Genomic DNA, 16,868 nt, shown 5'->3' with positions numbered 1-16,868 from the left:
AATTCTCAAATCTGGAATGGAAGCTGGTATTGCTAACTCTTCAACTGATATTGACGTCGTTAGCGTACTTCCAATGAATGAAATGTGGCTTTAAAGTTTAAAAAGGTTTCTTCGTTTTTAGGATTTCTGAATCTCGGCTAGAGTAATAGCATTTCTATACGGTTGCTTTTTTTTTTTATATCTGTGAAGAAAAGATAGCGAGGAAAGAATAGCTGGGTACAGCCACACAATTAACTCTAAAAATAGGTAAAATACAATAAATCTGGAACTACCAAACCACCTGGACTATTACACATACTTTATATATTCCACCATGTTAAAGAACTTCAAACTTTCCAAACGAGATAGTCATGGATCTAAAGGTAGACTAACGTCGGCAGATATATCGACGCCCACTCAAACTCAAGAGAACTCCAATGTAATAAAACATATGAAAACAGTTCCAGTAAGGTACCTATCGTCGTCAGATGGGATAGGGAAGAATCAACAACAACAACAACAACAAACAACAAATTCATACCATAATCGACACAGTTCTAACGTCTCATCTCCTGATAAGGCCATCAAAGCAATATATAATTATCATTCACAGACTCCTAAAGAACTATCTTTCGTAAAGGGGGAATTCTTCTACGTGATAAATGAAAATGATGAATGGTATGAAGCATCAAATCCATCCACTGGGAAACAAGGTATGGTACCAAAAAGTTATTTTGAAGAATTTGATAGAACAAGACCAACTTCTATAGGTGCTACTACTGCCACTACTACTAATAGACAAAGTCAACAAACCACACAGTCCAACGAATCATCATCAACAACAAAATTAGGATCATTATACGCTATTGTGTTGTATGATTTTAAAGCTGAAAAATCTGATGAATTGACTGCATTTGTTGGTGAAAATTTATTCATTTGCGCTCATCATAATTTTGAATGGTTTATTGCCAAACCTATTGGTAGACTTGGTGGACCTGGGTTAGTTCCCGTTGGATTCGTTAGTATTGTTGATATAGCTACTGGTTATGCTACTGGTAATGACGTTATGGAAGATATTAAATCTGTTAATCTGCCCACTGTACAAGAATGGAAAGCTAATATTGCCAAATATAAAGCAAGTAATATCAATTTAGGAACAGTAGAACAAAAACAACAAGATTCTCAATACCGTAATAGTAATAAAAATATGTCAAGTAGTGGTAGAGACACGGGTACATCTCGTAAGGGTTCTGTATTGACGGCAAATAGTTATGATGTAATAACGAGAGTTTCTGTGGATTCATATGGATTAGAAGATGAAAAATATTGGTTCGCTGTAAATTGTGATCTAGATAATGGTAAATCAAGAAAATTGAAAAGATATTACGAAGACTTTTATGATTTACAAGTAAGTTTATTAGATTCTTTCCCCGCAGAAAGTGGTAAATTAAGAGATTCGAATGGTCAGTGGACAAAACGTATTTTACCTTATATCCCAGGACCTGTACCGTATGTCACTGAGATGATTACCAAGAAGAGAAGAGAGGATTTAAATGTATATGTTACTGATTTAGTAAAACTTCCGGCATATATATCACATTCACCTTTAGTTGACAATGTATTCAAACTTAGAAATAATGGTTATGATGAAGAATATGTAACCTCTACTGTGGACCACCCTGGTAAGGATAATGGTGATACCGCTATTCTTCATGTAAATCCCAATGATCTAAACAATAATGAAGATAATACATTAACTGGAGAAGATTTGAAATTGCAAGAAAAACTTTCAGGTTTAGCTTTATCTTCGACAGTAGGAAAGAATTCAAGACCAACAAGTGCATTACCTTCTACCACGAAGCCAACAAAGATAAAATTTTATTATAAGGATGATATTTTCGCATTAATGTTGAATAAAGATATAACATTTGCAGAACTTCATGATAGAATTGCACCAAGGATTGATACTGAGAAATTCAAATTATGTGTTAAACTAGAAGAAGGAGATGGTGAAGAAATTAAGTCCGATCTTCAAGTACCTGAGATTATTGATGCAAAGCTGAAAATTTCAGTTCACGATTTGTGATTAATCATTAAAACCTTTGCGGATATTTATTAGGTTTGAATATTTATATTTTTTTCCGCTAAAAATAGGGACATTAAATAACATTATATACGTTGTAATTAATTTCAAAAAAAAAAATTCTTTCTTATATTGGGGCAAGTAACGACAGAGAAGCTAACCGTTTGTAATTCTGTTATTTTGGTTTCTTTTTATTTACCTTTGCCATTTGATAACGGGCATTCAAGCTCCAGAGAAATAAAATATTTCTTTAAAGAATTAGAAACGAAAAATAAATAAAAATCTAAGGATGTCGCTTCGCGGTGTTCTTTTGAACAGCAAATAATTAGCATACGTAATTTTAAGGTAATGTCAAGTTCAACCAGTATATTGACAAAATAGTAGTACGGAGTATCATAACTAAACGATAACGACATTGTCTAAAAACGATATATATTGATATCTGAAATAGATTCAATATATAAGGAAACCCCTTTACGAAAAAAGAAAAAAGATAGTACACTATTATAACAAATGGACGTGGCAATATTAAACATTTTAGATGACATTCCCTTAGTGACTAAAATATGGACATTAGGAAGTATAGGACTTTCAATATTAACCTCTACGAGGATGATAGACCCTACCAAAGTAATTTACAATTACGATTTAGTATTCAAGAAAGGACAGTATGAACGAATTTTCTATTCTATTTTCAATTACGGTGAATTTAATTGGGTTTCCATGTTGAATATTTTCATAAGTGCTAACCATTTAACAATGTTAGAAAATTCATTTGAATTGAAGAGAAGATATTGTTGGACATTATTCTTGATACTTTCTCTTATAGTGATGATGAGTGGTATAATACAACCTTCATCATCTTTAGGAATCTTATTACATGAAAATTTAGTTTATTATGAAATTAAAAGGAATACTAATGAAATGAATTTTAGATTACTTGGTGGCATAAACATTGCTGCATCTTTGATCCCTGTATATATGAATGGGATGATGTACTTTGTTTATAATAGATCGTTATTTGAAATCAGTATGAATTTTTTACCTGCTCATTTTATATTTTATTTTGATGATGTTATACAGAAACTTTATGATATTGATATTTTCCAAACTCCATATGATTTATGGTTGAAGAATAGAAGGTAAGAATTGTGTAGAGCTAAAGAAAGAAGGATATTATCAGTGTATGGATTTTCATTTTCGGAATTAAATCGAGTGACGAATAGTAACGATTGCGCAAATTCGAAGACAATTGGTATATACATAGATAGAAAGATGTAGTTAAATATCGAACTACCTGATACGATTTATAGATCATAAAAAATAGACTATATGTAAATAAATGAATTCAGTTGAAATATTTTTACTAATGTTATTAAATTATAAATAGATGTATGAATGAGATGAATAGGCTAAAGATGATAGAAAGAAAGAATATACTTAATTTTAGTGTGAGAAGGTTTAAAGTTCAGGAAGAAAGAAAAGTTCATCTTTGCCTTTTAAATAAATTTTCTAAACCGTTGTGCCATTCCTAATGTACCTTTAAGATTGTTAATTCTACTTTGTGTGTTATCTTGTAATAATTTTCGTGACGTATGTGCTGGAAGTGCAAAGGGTAAAGTCAATCCCAAAGCCACATATGCAAAAGATAGAAGGGTAGATTTTCGGTAAATTTCTTTCCCACTATTTAGCATATTGGTATTTTTGTGAAATAATAAATTTTTTGTAACTAACATTTTTTTTAACTTTATTCTATTCTTTATTTATGTTGTAATTGAAAATGCTTGAGAAATGGTGATTGATATATCTATACGAAGGGATGTCCTCAAGAAAGCTACCAAATTTTGATATTATTCTTGTTGTATTTATATGTTATGGTTGGCTTGGCAACCAACGGTGAAACACGTAAGCCCTGATGGAAAAAAAGCGATATTTCGTAATATTAGAAACGATTGCAATGTAGAGAGCTCAACAACTCCAGTACAATGCCAAACAATGATGTGCTACGAGCTTCTGCTTCTAATGATTTTGCACCTGACGAACTCCCAAGCTTAATAAGACCATCGGGCTGCCACGTTAGGTAGAGGGCACCAACATACATAACTATGTGCGGACGTAATTGCAATATCATATCATATAATAATACCCTGTTGGTACTTGCGCTGCTGCTAGATGTTCTAGTGTCACAATCAATCAAGCTTTTTTCACCGTTATATTTCTTCTCGTACAGGGATTTGTCTGGAAACGGGCATGGTTGTCATGGACAACGGTGGAATCCCGCCGACTTCCACTTTTTCTCCTCCTCCCCTCCCTGACGCGTCTCCTACTCCAACCTCCCAGGACAATAATAAACACGTAAACACATCGATCACGTTCCCTACGAACACAGAATAAGAGATGACTGGGTTTCCATTCACTTGAAGGTTAGGCTCAAGATCATCCACCCTCCAATACAAGTACGTGTTCGCACAGGGCATTTATACTTTTGTATGAATCAATCAACCAATAGGGTACCTTGCGCTACCATATCTGCTATGTACTATATCAATCCTTACACTCGGGCAAATGCATCGTAATTATATATATACAGAGCCGAAATGAAGTATAATTTTCACTCTTAATAAGGTACCTTTCATATTAAAGTAAAATAAAGTGACCCAACCGTGAATCTATAAGAATCGTTAAAGTGAAAACAGAACACCTTGTTATATCATATACAACACCTTTTCCTGATGAATGTAACTATCGTAATAAAAGCTCTTCTATAGTGAAAACTTTGTAGAATAGAATATAGATTAGCTCATACTAAGAAATAGAACAAGAGAAGACGAAGGTGTTAATTGGCCAGGACAGGTAATGAAGGAAAGCTTTTAATTCTTTGTAATCAAAATTTTTAAACTTTTTTTTGGACCTTGCACTTCGTGCTCGGTTTATGCCATTATATACTATTTAGCAGTTACAGATTTCTAACAATAAATGGTAACTGTATAATTATACGCTTCAACGTCCCCTCTAACTTGCTTACTCTTCCTAAGTAACATAAATTTCAATGGCAACAAATACAAGCATCTTCTATAATAATTATTAAACGGTTGAAAAGCTTCCTAAAAGAAATACTTCATCTAAGTTAGAATATACTCCTTTCTCCATAGATTACATGCATATATATTGAGCAGCTTGTGCTTATATAAAACGTAATCCATCTCGCGGATTTCTTATTACCCGAATAGGAAAAATAAATAACATTTCTGTATTTGGCTACAAATTAGCTCTCTTTTTTTTTCCGACATGGCATTAAAAATTTATCGAGACAGAAAAACCAGATCTTAAACCTTTTAGATACAGTTATGCAGTAGTAGTAATAGTTAATTGTTATATATCATCGGATCGAAAGACAGACGTTCACCAGTACTATATAGCAAATCAAGTCAGGTACAGTGGCAGCAATTAAACATAAGATTTTCAAGAAATAATGAGTACTGCATTGCCTTCGATCCAACTTTCTGTCAATTATAATGAATTATCTCAAGATATCAACGATTTCTTGTCTCATTTCAAAACAGATGTGTTCGCTGAAACAACAGAACAACAACAAGATCATGATATGGATGAGGATGAACATGACGAAATCGGTAAAGGTCCAAAATATATGAATATTTTACAAAGAATTTCTAATAGAGAATTGGATTCTATTACTGTCGAATTAGATGACATCTTACAATATCAAAATGAAAAATTCTTAGAAGGTGGTAGTAATGGTGATTTAGTTAATTCTATCCAAGAAAACGCCAACCATTTCATTGAGTTATTTTGTCGTACTATTGATGACTTGATGCCCTTACCAACAAAGGAAATAGATTATAAGGATGATGTCCTTGATGTTATTTTAAATCAAAGACAATTAAGAAATGAAAGAATGGTCTCTGATAGAACCACAGAATTAAGAAATGAGAATTTAATGGATATGGCAAATGGTGAACCTCCCTCCTCTATGAATGAAACTTTGAGAGAAGTTGCTGAAGATGAAACTGAATTATTCCCTGCAAATTTGACGAGACGTTATTTCTTTTATTTCAAACCCTTATCTCCACAATTTGCTCACCGTCATCGTTCTAATAATAAGAAATTACATAGTAAACCATTGTCTGTCAGAGAAATCAAAGGTGATTTTTTAGGTCAACTTTTAACAGTGAGAGGTATAATTACCAGAGTCTCAGACGTGAAACCAGCAGTACTTGTCATTGCATACACGTGTGACCAATGTGGGTATGAAGTTTTCCAAGAAGTCACATCACGTACATTTACACCCTTAACAGAATGTACCTCAAAGGAATGTTCACAAAATCAAACCAAGGGTCAGCTATTTATGAGTACAAGAGCTTCTAAATTTAGTGCCTTCCAAGAATGTAAGATTCAAGAATTATCACAACAAGTACCAGTGGGTCACATTCCAAGATCTTTAACTATTCATGTGAATGGTGGTCTTGTTAGATCAATGACTCCCGGTGATATTGTGGATGTCAGTGGTATATTTTTACCTGCACCCTATACTGGATTTAAAGCTTTGAAAGCTGGATTATTAACAGAAACGTATCTAGAAGCTCAATATGTTCGTCAACATAAAAAGAAATTTGCTTCATTCGATTTATCATCTGGTATCGAAAATCGTGTTATGGATTTGATTTCTGAAGGTGATGTTTACAATAGATTAGCAAAATCAATTGCCCCTGAAATTTATGGTAATTTAGATGTTAAGAAAGCTCTATTATTATTGTTAGTTGGTGGTGTCGATAAAAGAGTTGGTGATGGTATGAAAATTAGAGGTGATATTAATGTTTGTTTAATGGGAGATCCTGGTGTTGCCAAATCTCAATTATTAAAATCAATTTGTAAGATTTCACCAAGAGGTGTTTATACTACTGGTAAGGGTTCTTCTGGGGTTGGTTTAACAGCTGCTGTTATGAAGGATCCAGTTACTGATGAAATGATCTTAGAAGGTGGTGCCTTAGTGTTAGCCGATAACGGTATATGTTGTATTGATGAATTTGATAAAATGGATGAAAGTGATAGAACAGCTATTCATGAAGTTATGGAACAACAAACTATATCTATTTCCAAAGCTGGTATTAACACTACATTAAATGCAAGAGCTTCTATTTTAGCTGCAGCAAATCCACTATATGGTAGATATAATCCAAGACTTTCACCATTAGAAAATATTAATTTGCCAGCTGCGTTACTTTCTAGATTTGATATACTCTTCTTATTACTAGATACACCAAATAGGGATAATGATGAGAAATTGGCACATCATGTTGCGTTTGTTCATATGCATCAAAAGCAACCCGATTTAGATTTTGTTCCAATAGAGCCTTCAAGGATGAGAGAATATATTGCTGTAGCCAAGAGTAAAAGACCTGTGATGAATGAGACAGTTAATGAATATATGATACAAGCCTATATTAGATTAAGACAAGACTCTAAAAGAGAAATGGATTCTAAATTTTCATTCGGTCAAGCTACGCCAAGAACTTTATTAGGTATCATTAGATTATCACAAGCATTAGCTAAATTACGTTTGGCTGATTCAGTAGATGTTGATGATGTTGAAGAAGCCTTAAGGCTAATCAGAGTGTCTAAGGAATCATTATACCAAGATAACAGTAAGAATAAAGAGGATGAGAATCCAACAACAAAGATATTTACAATTATCAAGAAACTGTTGCAAGATGGTGGGAGGGAAGCAAAAAGAGGCATTCCATATGAAACGATTGTTAAAGTTGTGAGATCAAGAGGTTTTACTATGCTTCAATTAAGCAATTGTATACAAGAATATACGTACCTAAATGTATGGCATTTATTACAAGAAGGTAGTGTATTGAAATTTGTTAACGATAACGGAGAAATAGATGAAGATGATGGGAGCAATGATGAATCAGACAATGCTCTAGAAACCACAAAGAGCCCAAGTCCTACACTCACCCCAAGAAAAATGCAATCACCTTTGGCTGGTTCTATTCCTAACTTATCTGTAGAAAGTGGCAAGAAAACTGTCCATGATACGGAACAAACGATCGCTGCTACGGTTCCCGAAGAAGGGCCAGAAGATAAAGATGCCGAAATGGAGGATGTATGAACGAGCTAGAAAATATTCAAGTCACCCAACATCCCACATTTCAAGTTATGTAACTTTACACATGAGCCGATTTCATTTCTAACCCTTCACTTTAACATATTATGTATATATATTTTTATATATTATTTTGTATTAGTAATCATTATCATTAAAATAGATCGTCCATTATAATAAGGAAATCACTCTAATTTGCGTACCAGTTTCCTTTATGGTCTCAAGATCAAAGTCATGAGTGCAAAATCTCTTTATTAGAAACTGTTCTCGTACTTTTTTTGCTCTGATAATGGAAAAGAGATGAAACAATGAAGACCCTAGGGGCTCAACCCAACCCTCAACATTTACCCTAACTTCAAAATGAAGCCTTCAAAGGACAGGATATTCTAGACTGGGCGAAAACCAAGAACTGGGAACGTCCTAAATAGGAAATTAGATTTTTCCAATTCTTTTGCTGGCTACGGTACTTTCTCGGTGTTTATTGCGGGGTGCCCAAAAAAAATAAAAATCAACTACGTAAGTGCGTACCGTACAGTACAGATCTGAGATTCCCCCCACTTTAACGTAAGGTTTTAACAGACAAAGGCCCTTAGAAGCGGATTAAATTCGGTAAAAATTAAGGAAAAAAAGGCAAGATAAACTTTCTTAAATGTTAACAATTTGTCAGGTAGTAACAATACAAACACCACCTCGAGGACTCCGCAAGTTACCTCAAGTATACTTAGGGAGTAAAAAGAGTGTACGTACCTAGAAGATCTGGTTCTTTTGTGCCTTCCTGAACGTCAAAAAATTGGAACAAAATATATATAAAGGTAACAAGGCAAATAATAGGACCACTCCTCACCTTATCATTAATAAACTATTGGCAAGAAGACATCCACAGACTTTTCTGCTCAATCAATAAGACGAACAAATGTCTGGAAATTACAAATCTGCTCATAAAGTTAACATTGTAGGTGATAACTATGGGTCACGTTATGGGACTTCTATTTACAAAAACTTATATGGTGATACAAGAAATAGTTCCAAATCTTTATTCTCCATGAGTGCAGGCTCAGGTAGAGCCTCTCCTGCTACAATTACATCAAATAAAGCGAAGAAAGCTGCTAGAGTGATTCCAGTTCCTACAACAACATTAAAACAGGTCACTGGTCCATCCGGATCGGCCTCTAGTACTTCCTTGACTAAAATTAGTGATAAGCATGACGGTGCTTCGACCGATACAATGTCGATCAATACTGAGACATCAAGGAAATCGAAAATTAAGAGGAAATATAAATCATTATTGAGTTCATCGTCAAAGAAGTTGATGAATAAAATATATGACCATCATCCATCTTCAGATACTTTTTCAATTTTCTCAAATAAAACCTCACATTCTCAAAGAAGTCATTCCACTACACACAATGATTTTAGCTCCAAACCTATCGCCACAGTAAACTTCAACATTGCAGATACTCCTTTGGCTACTATTAACGAATTACCAGTCGAAATCATAACCCATATTATATCTAATATAAACGACAACCAAATATCAGTCGTCAAATGTTTGTACGTCTCTAAAAAATTCTATGAAGCAGCCAAAGTTGTTCTGTATGAGAATCCCTTTTTCACATCCACTTATCGTGTTGCCCAATTTGTTACCTCTTTGAGATTGAACACAGAAAATGGACATTACGTTAAAAATCTAGATTTGTCTCAACTGAAAAGTGGTATCATCACACAAGGTAATAATCAAGATAAATTTTCCAATTCCGTTCATACCGCAACGGAAGAGAGAACGAATGCAAATACCAGTAATAATAACACTGCTTCGAATGCCTCTCTTGATCCAAACACTACTAATACTAACAATGAAATAACTCAGGACATTGCTTATGCAAGCTGGAGAGATTGGAGACATAGAAATGATCCATTATATAGTGCCCCATTACTTAATAGTTACAATTTGAAAAGAGTCAATTCTCGTTCATCATCAATTCACTCAACTTCTTCCAATGGTAATACATCAACTGTTTCTTCCAAAAATTCTAGATCGAGACATAGATCAAATAGTTCTGTTTCCTCATTTACTAGCAGTATCATGTCATCATTACAAAATAGTACCATCACCCAACCAAACCCAACTAATAACAACTCTCCACTTACTTCTATTCAAAGAATGCGTAGTGCAAGTAACGTTAACGATAATTCCATCGATCCTATACGTGTTCAGCGTACTATTTCAAATAATAGTGCTAAAGACCCAAACTCTGTTTCAAACAATATTTCTTGGTTTAGAATGAGATTAGGATCAAGACAGAAGAAAGAGTTGGTAAGATCAAGGAAAAACAGTGTTATATCAAGTACCATCAATGAAATGGATGATAAAAAACAAACGAAAAGTATCTTGGAAACGAATAATAATACTACTAGTAATAATAACAATAATAAGAGTAAGGAAAATATTACATCTCCCTCACCAAACCTCCAATTAAAAGTCAAAATTGAAGAACCCTTCAAAACACGTCATCCATATACAAACAAATTTTTATTGAAATATGCCCCATATCGTGATTTACCATTAGGTTATATTCTTCATTTATTAAAATCATGTCCAAATTTAACTGGATTGAATTTATCTAATCTGGTGTTATTCACAGATTTCCAATTAGTTACAGATCCGAAGAAGAAAACAAAGAGAAGACAAAGTTCTTCATTACTATTATTACCAACTGTAGAAGAAGGTATCTTAAATCACAAGGAAAGAGATCTAGAGACCGTTTATATGACAGATTCTAGTAAGAACTATGAATATTATGAAAACTTAATGAATCAAAAGAATGAAAGAAGATCATCGATGTTTACCAATAGTAGTAATCCATCTCAATGGATGCGGTCTCATTCGACTGTAAATTGGAACGATAACCCATTACCAATTGATGGTCAAACTAAATTAAGAGAAGAATATAAAAATAACAATTTAATTAATAATGATATTCAATTAAGGAAATTAAATCCTTGTGAAATCTTTGAAATTATTACCACCAGGAATGTTGAAAGGAACAACCAATTGAAAAGGATTAAAATGGATGGCGTTGTTTGGTGTAGACAATATATGATCAAATATTTTATCTTAAACACTTTTGATAACTTGGAATTTGCTCTAATCAATGATACCAAAAGAACCAAAATATCAAACCAAGCTACCTCAAATCCATCATTTGATTTTAGTTTCACAAAATCTGGGTTAAATAGAAACTTTGCATGGGCTTGCAAGGGTGATTTATTTGATTTTGTTAGTTTGATTGTATTGGATGATTTATTAGGACGTGATGATTTAGAATTAGAAGATTTATTTAGAATCAAAAAGGAAAGATTAGTAGAAAAAGAAAACTTGAATAGAGATCCTGATGTGTTGGAAGTTTCTGAGATATTCGAAATTAATTATGGTAAGAATTCAGAAGACCAAGAAACGATGAATTTCAGATTAACTATTTTGAAGAGTGACAACCAAACAACATCCAGAGTTAGAAAAATCACTCCAACAAATGTTTCCTTAGTGGTTAATCTAAATTCTAACGAGGACTTCATTCCTCGTACTTCATCAAATAATATAACTGAAGATACTCTTCCAGAAGCTGTAAGAAGAGTGCATAATCTGACTAACGAATTAGTTAGTAAGATTCGTGATTTAAGAAGCTCTGATTTAAGAAGGAACATCGGTGAAAATAATTATATCAGGGAAAGAGTAATGTAGGAAAAAAAATGGCACATACTCACGGACACCCCTTAACAGAAAAAGACATATTTTAGCGGCCAATTTTACAGTAATTTTAGATACTATTTTTTACTTTATGACATATTCATTTTATATTAAGAACATTTTTCTGCATGTGCACTTCTACAGCAGCTCTATGGACATTTACTTTATTAGGAGATTATCAGTAGCGATATCTTTATCGTTCTAGCTTTGAGAATATATAATTTTATGTATGCAATATAGAACTATTAAAGGAGAAGAGTTATCTTGCTGTATCATTGACAACGTTCTACTAAAAATAATTCACAAACTTTTAATGGTAAGTCGAAACAAAGATTATGGGAACACTCAGGTATTTCTATCAATCTCTTGTGAACGACATCTCCAAAGGAAGAAAAATATAATCGTACCTTATCTAATGGAGTCACCGGATCTTCCATCCCAGTAAGGACTACAATTTCAGTATTTTCAGATTTTTCTAATAATAGCTCCCTAATATCTTCCCAATTTATAGGTTCCCAACCTAATAAATAACCTAGAATACTTCTACTTTTAATCTGGACATTATTATGGAATTGCCACAATTTACGATATTTCAAAATATGATCTTGTTCCTCATTATCATGATAGAAAAATCGCTTTATTCCTGAACTAGATAATCCTTTACTTTGATCAAACCATTGCCTATAAAAATCAAATAGCCATGGTAAACTTAATATTCCTCTTAAGAGCCATTGCATTTTACGATTGGTCTTTTCTAATTGATCTAATTGAGGTTTTGGTGGTGACAAGAAGACTAATTTTTTGAAAGAAAAACGAGTGTAGGACTTATAAAACAAATGTAAGGAAATGTAACATCCCATAGAATGGCCAACTAAAACAATATTTGATGTCGTACGTTCAGGAATTAAACGGTCCACAATCGTGTGAATTATACTGATGACATCGAACATATTATAATCCTCATATTCATCACTCTTACCGAACCCTGGAAGATCTAGAGCAAGGAATTTATTCTCATTTAGATCCAAGAGACGTAATAACGGTTCGAATTGTTCTAATACTCCACCTAAACCATGGATAAACAGATATAGAGGCTCATTGTGATTGCCGTCGCCTTCACTGTCACTAGTCCCAAAGTTTCTGCAAACTCTGATGGATTTACCATCAACTTTTTCAAAGGAACTGTACTTATGGATGAACTTAGTAGAAAAGTCGAGCATACTCTCAGGTGATACTATAACCTTAGCCAATGTCGAGTCATCAACATAAGAAGAGGCAATAGTTTCAATGGTTCTCTTTGAAAGAGGTTCTCCCTCGAGAGAACATGCTTTCACGATTAATTCCTCTTGACCTTGATTCATTGCTTCTGAAATGAGTCCTCTTCTATGGTCCACCTTTAACTTCCTATCATGATCATCTTGTCTTCTCTTTTGTTTGCTTTTCGAGATTCTACATTACGAGTTCCATTTTTTTTTCTATCCATGTACGTATTTGCTAAAACGTGTTCTTTCTCCCTTACATAATAAATATATACGGTAGTATGATTTTTGAAATAAAAAAGGTTATTAAACTATTAAACTATTTTTGCATAGACATTTATGTTTTAGAGTTGGTCCATTTTTCCAATTATTATAGATCAAGTTACGAGATATTTATTCATTCATTGATACGTTCATTGATTATTCAAAAAGAATAGAAATGGACGAGAAACTTGCTGGCCAAGGAGGGCTCAATGAATCCTTTGAAGTCATAGACGGGGAAAATGAAAGACTGAAACAAGAGCAAGCACAATTAATTGAATCATCATCAGATAGTATGGTGGATGAGTCTGACGATGAAAGCAAGAATGGTGTCCCTAGAACTGGACACCCTTCATCTAATAAGAATGATATGTCTGTCAAAGTTCTTCTTTCATCTTTGATAATGTTATTTACAGGCCTCTTTATCGTCTACACGAATCCAGGCCATGGGAAAGGGAGACCCATTGTTCGCCTCCCAAGTAGGGAATCAGAAGATTATATAATACCATTTACTGATAAATCTCAAAATGTATTCCATCCTGAAGATGATGGGATTCTTGAAAGAGCAGCAATGGTTACATTATCTAGAAACTCGGATCTTTATGATCTATTAAGTGCCATCCATGATGTTGAGAGTCATTTCAATAACAGATATCATTACGATTGGGTGTTTTTGAATGACAAGCCATTCTCAGAAGAGTTTAAAAGATTAACGACTGCATTAGTTTCAGGGAATACTAAGTATGGTTTAATTGACGAGGAACAATGGTCAATACCTCCTTGGATTGACAGGAACAAATTTGAAAAAGAAAGGAGAGCAATGGAAGAGAATGGAGTTCCATATGGTGATTCAGAAGTTTATAGACATATGTGTCGTTATCAATCTGGATTTATTTGGAGACATCCATTAGTAGATGAGTATGACTATTATTGGAGAGTTGATACAGATATTAAGATTTATTGTGACATCCAATATGATATTTTCAAATTTATGAGAGTAAATAATAAGAAATATGGATTTATTTTATCATTAGAAGAGTATCAAGAAACGATCCCAACATTTTGGCAAACAGTTACTAATTTTACAAAGGAATACGAACACCATGTTAATGAGAATAATTTACTCGATTTCGTTTCTGACGATGGTGGTAAAACTTTTAATGGTTGTCATTTCTGGACTAATTTCGAAATTGCATCATTGAAGTTTTATAGATCGCAAGCTTACAGAGATTATTTCGATTATCTAGATCATAGCGGTGGGTTTTACTACGAGAGATGGGGAGACGCACCTGTCCATTCCATCGGTGCTGCATTACTTCTAGATAAATCTGAAGTCCATTTCTTTGACGGTTTAGGGTTTTACCACCCAGATTTCCACTCATGTCCTGTAGAGGAGGATATTAGAGTACAAAACAAGTGTATATGTAATCCTGCATATGATAATACATGGTGGAAAGAGTATTTCTGTACGAGAAAGTTCTTCAAGGCACAAGACTACGAAATCCCTGAACAAGTGAAGAAATCAAAGAGTAAGCCATAAAAAAATGGAGACAGTACCCATTCTGTAATCTATATAAAGAACTTTATAATCAAATTAAAATGATTGTACTCTCTTTCTTTCTTTCTTTCTTTATCTTATTATCACTTATTGACACCATTCGGCGAACTAAAATTATAAGCTGACACAGTTATATATATATATATATGTATATATTACTATTACACAGGAACAAAAGTAAGCAAGACAAAACCTGGGATAAGAAACACAAACTACTTCCCAAATTTAGTAGCATAGAAGAGTGCAGGCGTAGAATAATAATACCAATATTGCATGGTCCAACATGGACTTCACTAAATACTTCTCGTTCCAGATATTTTTCATTTTTTTAAGGGAGTCTCTAGAAATCTTTATAATTATATCCATCTTACTTACGATTGTGAAACAAGCATTATCCCTGGAGGATGCCAACGAAGAAACCCCATTTTTAGGATCAGCAACTACCACTGCTGTACCAGAACAACCATCCGGTACATCTCATGCAGTAGAACCTGATCAGAATCAAATTAATCAATTATCAGTGGAAGAAGAGGAGGAACTTTATGACTTCCCCACAGCAATCCAAGATATAGACCAAGAAACCGCAATTACAACACAAAAGGATAATTCAAGAATATACTCTAAATTGAAATTACAAATCATAACAGGAGGAACCCTTGGATTGATATTATGTCTTATAATCGGAGGTGGTTTCATCGTCATATTCTACAATCTCGGTTCTGATATCTGGTCCCTAAGTGAACATTATTATGAAGGTATCTTGAGTATAGTTGCATCCTCAATTATCTCCATAATGGGACTATTCTTTTTAAGAATGGGGAAATTAAGAGACAAATTCAGAATCAAATTAGCATCCATTATATATTCAGATAAAGGGAAACAAATGTTTCGTAAAAATAGTGAAAATGCTGTGAAATTCACTGAGAAATATGCTTTCTTTATCTTACCATTTGTCACGACATTAAGAGAAGGTTTGGAAGCCGTGGTTTTTATTGGAGGCATTGGTATCGACCAACCTTTAACATCTATTCCCTTATCCATGTTGTCAGCTGTATTGATTAGTGGGATATTTGGGTTCTTCTTTTTCAAGTATTCAAGTTCTTTATCATTAAAGATTTGTTTGGTTGTAACTACTTGTTTCCTTTATTTGATTGCATCAGGGTTGTTTTCTAAAGGTGTTTGGCAATTAGAATTACAAGATTACGTCAATAAATGTAATGGACAAGATATGAGTGAAGTGGGTAATGGGCCCGGTTCTTATGATATCTCGAAATCTGTTTGGCATGTTAATTGTTGTAATGGTGAAAAAGATGGAGGTTGGATGATTTTAACTGCAATCTTTGGTTGGACTAACAGTGCCACTTACGGTTCTGTAATAAGTTATATACTTTATTGGTTGGGATTAATTGCAGTAACCAATGTACTAATGATCGAAGAAAAAATGGGATATATCCCATTCTTACCAATCGGCTGGCAAAAGAAACGTATAGTGAAAAGATTCAAGATGACTAAAGGTGCTTTAGACCTTTCCCATAACGGTAGGACACAGGAAGTTGGGGAATCATCCGACGATCGTCCTTCAAAAGATAGTACTGCACCTTTGATTCGTGATCATTCTAATATTCAAAATGACTAAATTCCCAAAAAAGTAAAGTTTAAAACAATAAAAACATTTATGTACACATTCTATTAAATTTTCAAAACAGCAGAAACGGTGTCACAAGAAATCGCTTATATATTCATCCCACAGAAAATCAAAACAGACACATTCTTGTGTGCTTATTCGGCCATGGCTTTATTTCAAAAACTTTTATAACATATAAATAAATAAATAGTAACACTTATAATATTTC

At 33.5% G+C, this 16,868-nt stretch overlaps 7 protein-coding genes across 7 annotated transcripts; 6 read left to right on the top strand and 1 right to left on the bottom strand.

The window, feature by feature from the left end:
- Positions 1-313: 313 nt before the first annotated feature.
- On the top strand, positions 314-2,065 carry BEM1 (phosphatidylinositol-3-phosphate-binding protein BEM1; the record flags this gene model as incomplete). Its single annotated transcript, XM_003669401.1, has 1 exon — positions 314-2,065. One exon carries the CDS (start codon positions 314-316, stop codon positions 2,063-2,065), a length of 1,752 nt encoding a protein of 583 aa, XP_003669449.1.
- Positions 2,066-2,575: 510 nt separating this feature from the next.
- Positions 2,576-3,208, top strand: DER1 (derlin; the record flags this gene model as incomplete). The annotated part of the gene is made up of 1 exon (XM_003669400.1): positions 2,576-3,208. One exon carries the CDS (start codon positions 2,576-2,578, stop codon positions 3,206-3,208), a length of 633 nt encoding a protein of 210 aa, XP_003669448.1.
- A 2,326-nt stretch (positions 3,209-5,534) lies between these two features.
- On the top strand, positions 5,535-8,198 carry MCM7 (DNA replication licensing factor MCM7; the record flags this gene model as incomplete). The annotated part of the gene is made up of 1 exon (XM_003669399.1): positions 5,535-8,198. One exon carries the CDS (start codon positions 5,535-5,537, stop codon positions 8,196-8,198), a length of 2,664 nt encoding a protein of 887 aa, XP_003669447.1.
- Positions 8,199-9,105: 907 nt separating this feature from the next.
- On the top strand, positions 9,106-11,931 carry COS111 (Cos111p; the record flags this gene model as incomplete). The annotated part of the gene is made up of 1 exon (XM_003669398.1): positions 9,106-11,931. One exon carries the CDS (start codon positions 9,106-9,108, stop codon positions 11,929-11,931), a length of 2,826 nt encoding a protein of 941 aa, XP_003669446.1.
- A 278-nt stretch (positions 11,932-12,209) lies between these two features.
- On the bottom strand, positions 12,210-13,298 carry LDH1 (triacylglycerol lipase; the record flags this gene model as incomplete). The annotated part of the gene is made up of 1 exon (XM_003669397.1): positions 12,210-13,298. The coding sequence occupies one exon, from the start codon at positions 13,296-13,298 to the stop codon at positions 12,210-12,212; it is 1,089 nt and encodes a 362-aa protein (XP_003669445.1).
- Positions 13,299-13,635: 337 nt separating this feature from the next.
- KTR3 (mannosyltransferase KTR3) lies at positions 13,636-14,997 on the top strand (the record flags this gene model as incomplete). The annotated part of the gene is made up of 1 exon (XM_003669396.1): positions 13,636-14,997. The coding sequence occupies one exon, from the start codon at positions 13,636-13,638 to the stop codon at positions 14,995-14,997; it is 1,362 nt and encodes a 453-aa protein (XP_003669444.1).
- Positions 14,998-15,298: 301 nt separating this feature from the next.
- Positions 15,299-16,651, top strand: FTH1 (Fth1p; the record flags this gene model as incomplete). The annotated part of the gene is made up of 1 exon (XM_003669395.1): positions 15,299-16,651. One exon carries the CDS (start codon positions 15,299-15,301, stop codon positions 16,649-16,651), a length of 1,353 nt encoding a protein of 450 aa, XP_003669443.1.
- Positions 16,652-16,868: the final 217 nt, after the last annotated feature.

The sequence above is a fragment of the Naumovozyma dairenensis genome, chromosome 3 (genome assembly GCF_000227115.2).
Source record: "Naumovozyma dairenensis CBS 421 chromosome 3, complete genome".
Classification (NCBI taxonomy): domain Eukaryota; kingdom Fungi; phylum Ascomycota; class Saccharomycetes; order Saccharomycetales; family Saccharomycetaceae; genus Naumovozyma; species Naumovozyma dairenensis.
The sequence above is the reverse complement of the archived record's forward strand: the minus strand, read 5'-3'. Positions and strand labels throughout refer to the sequence as shown.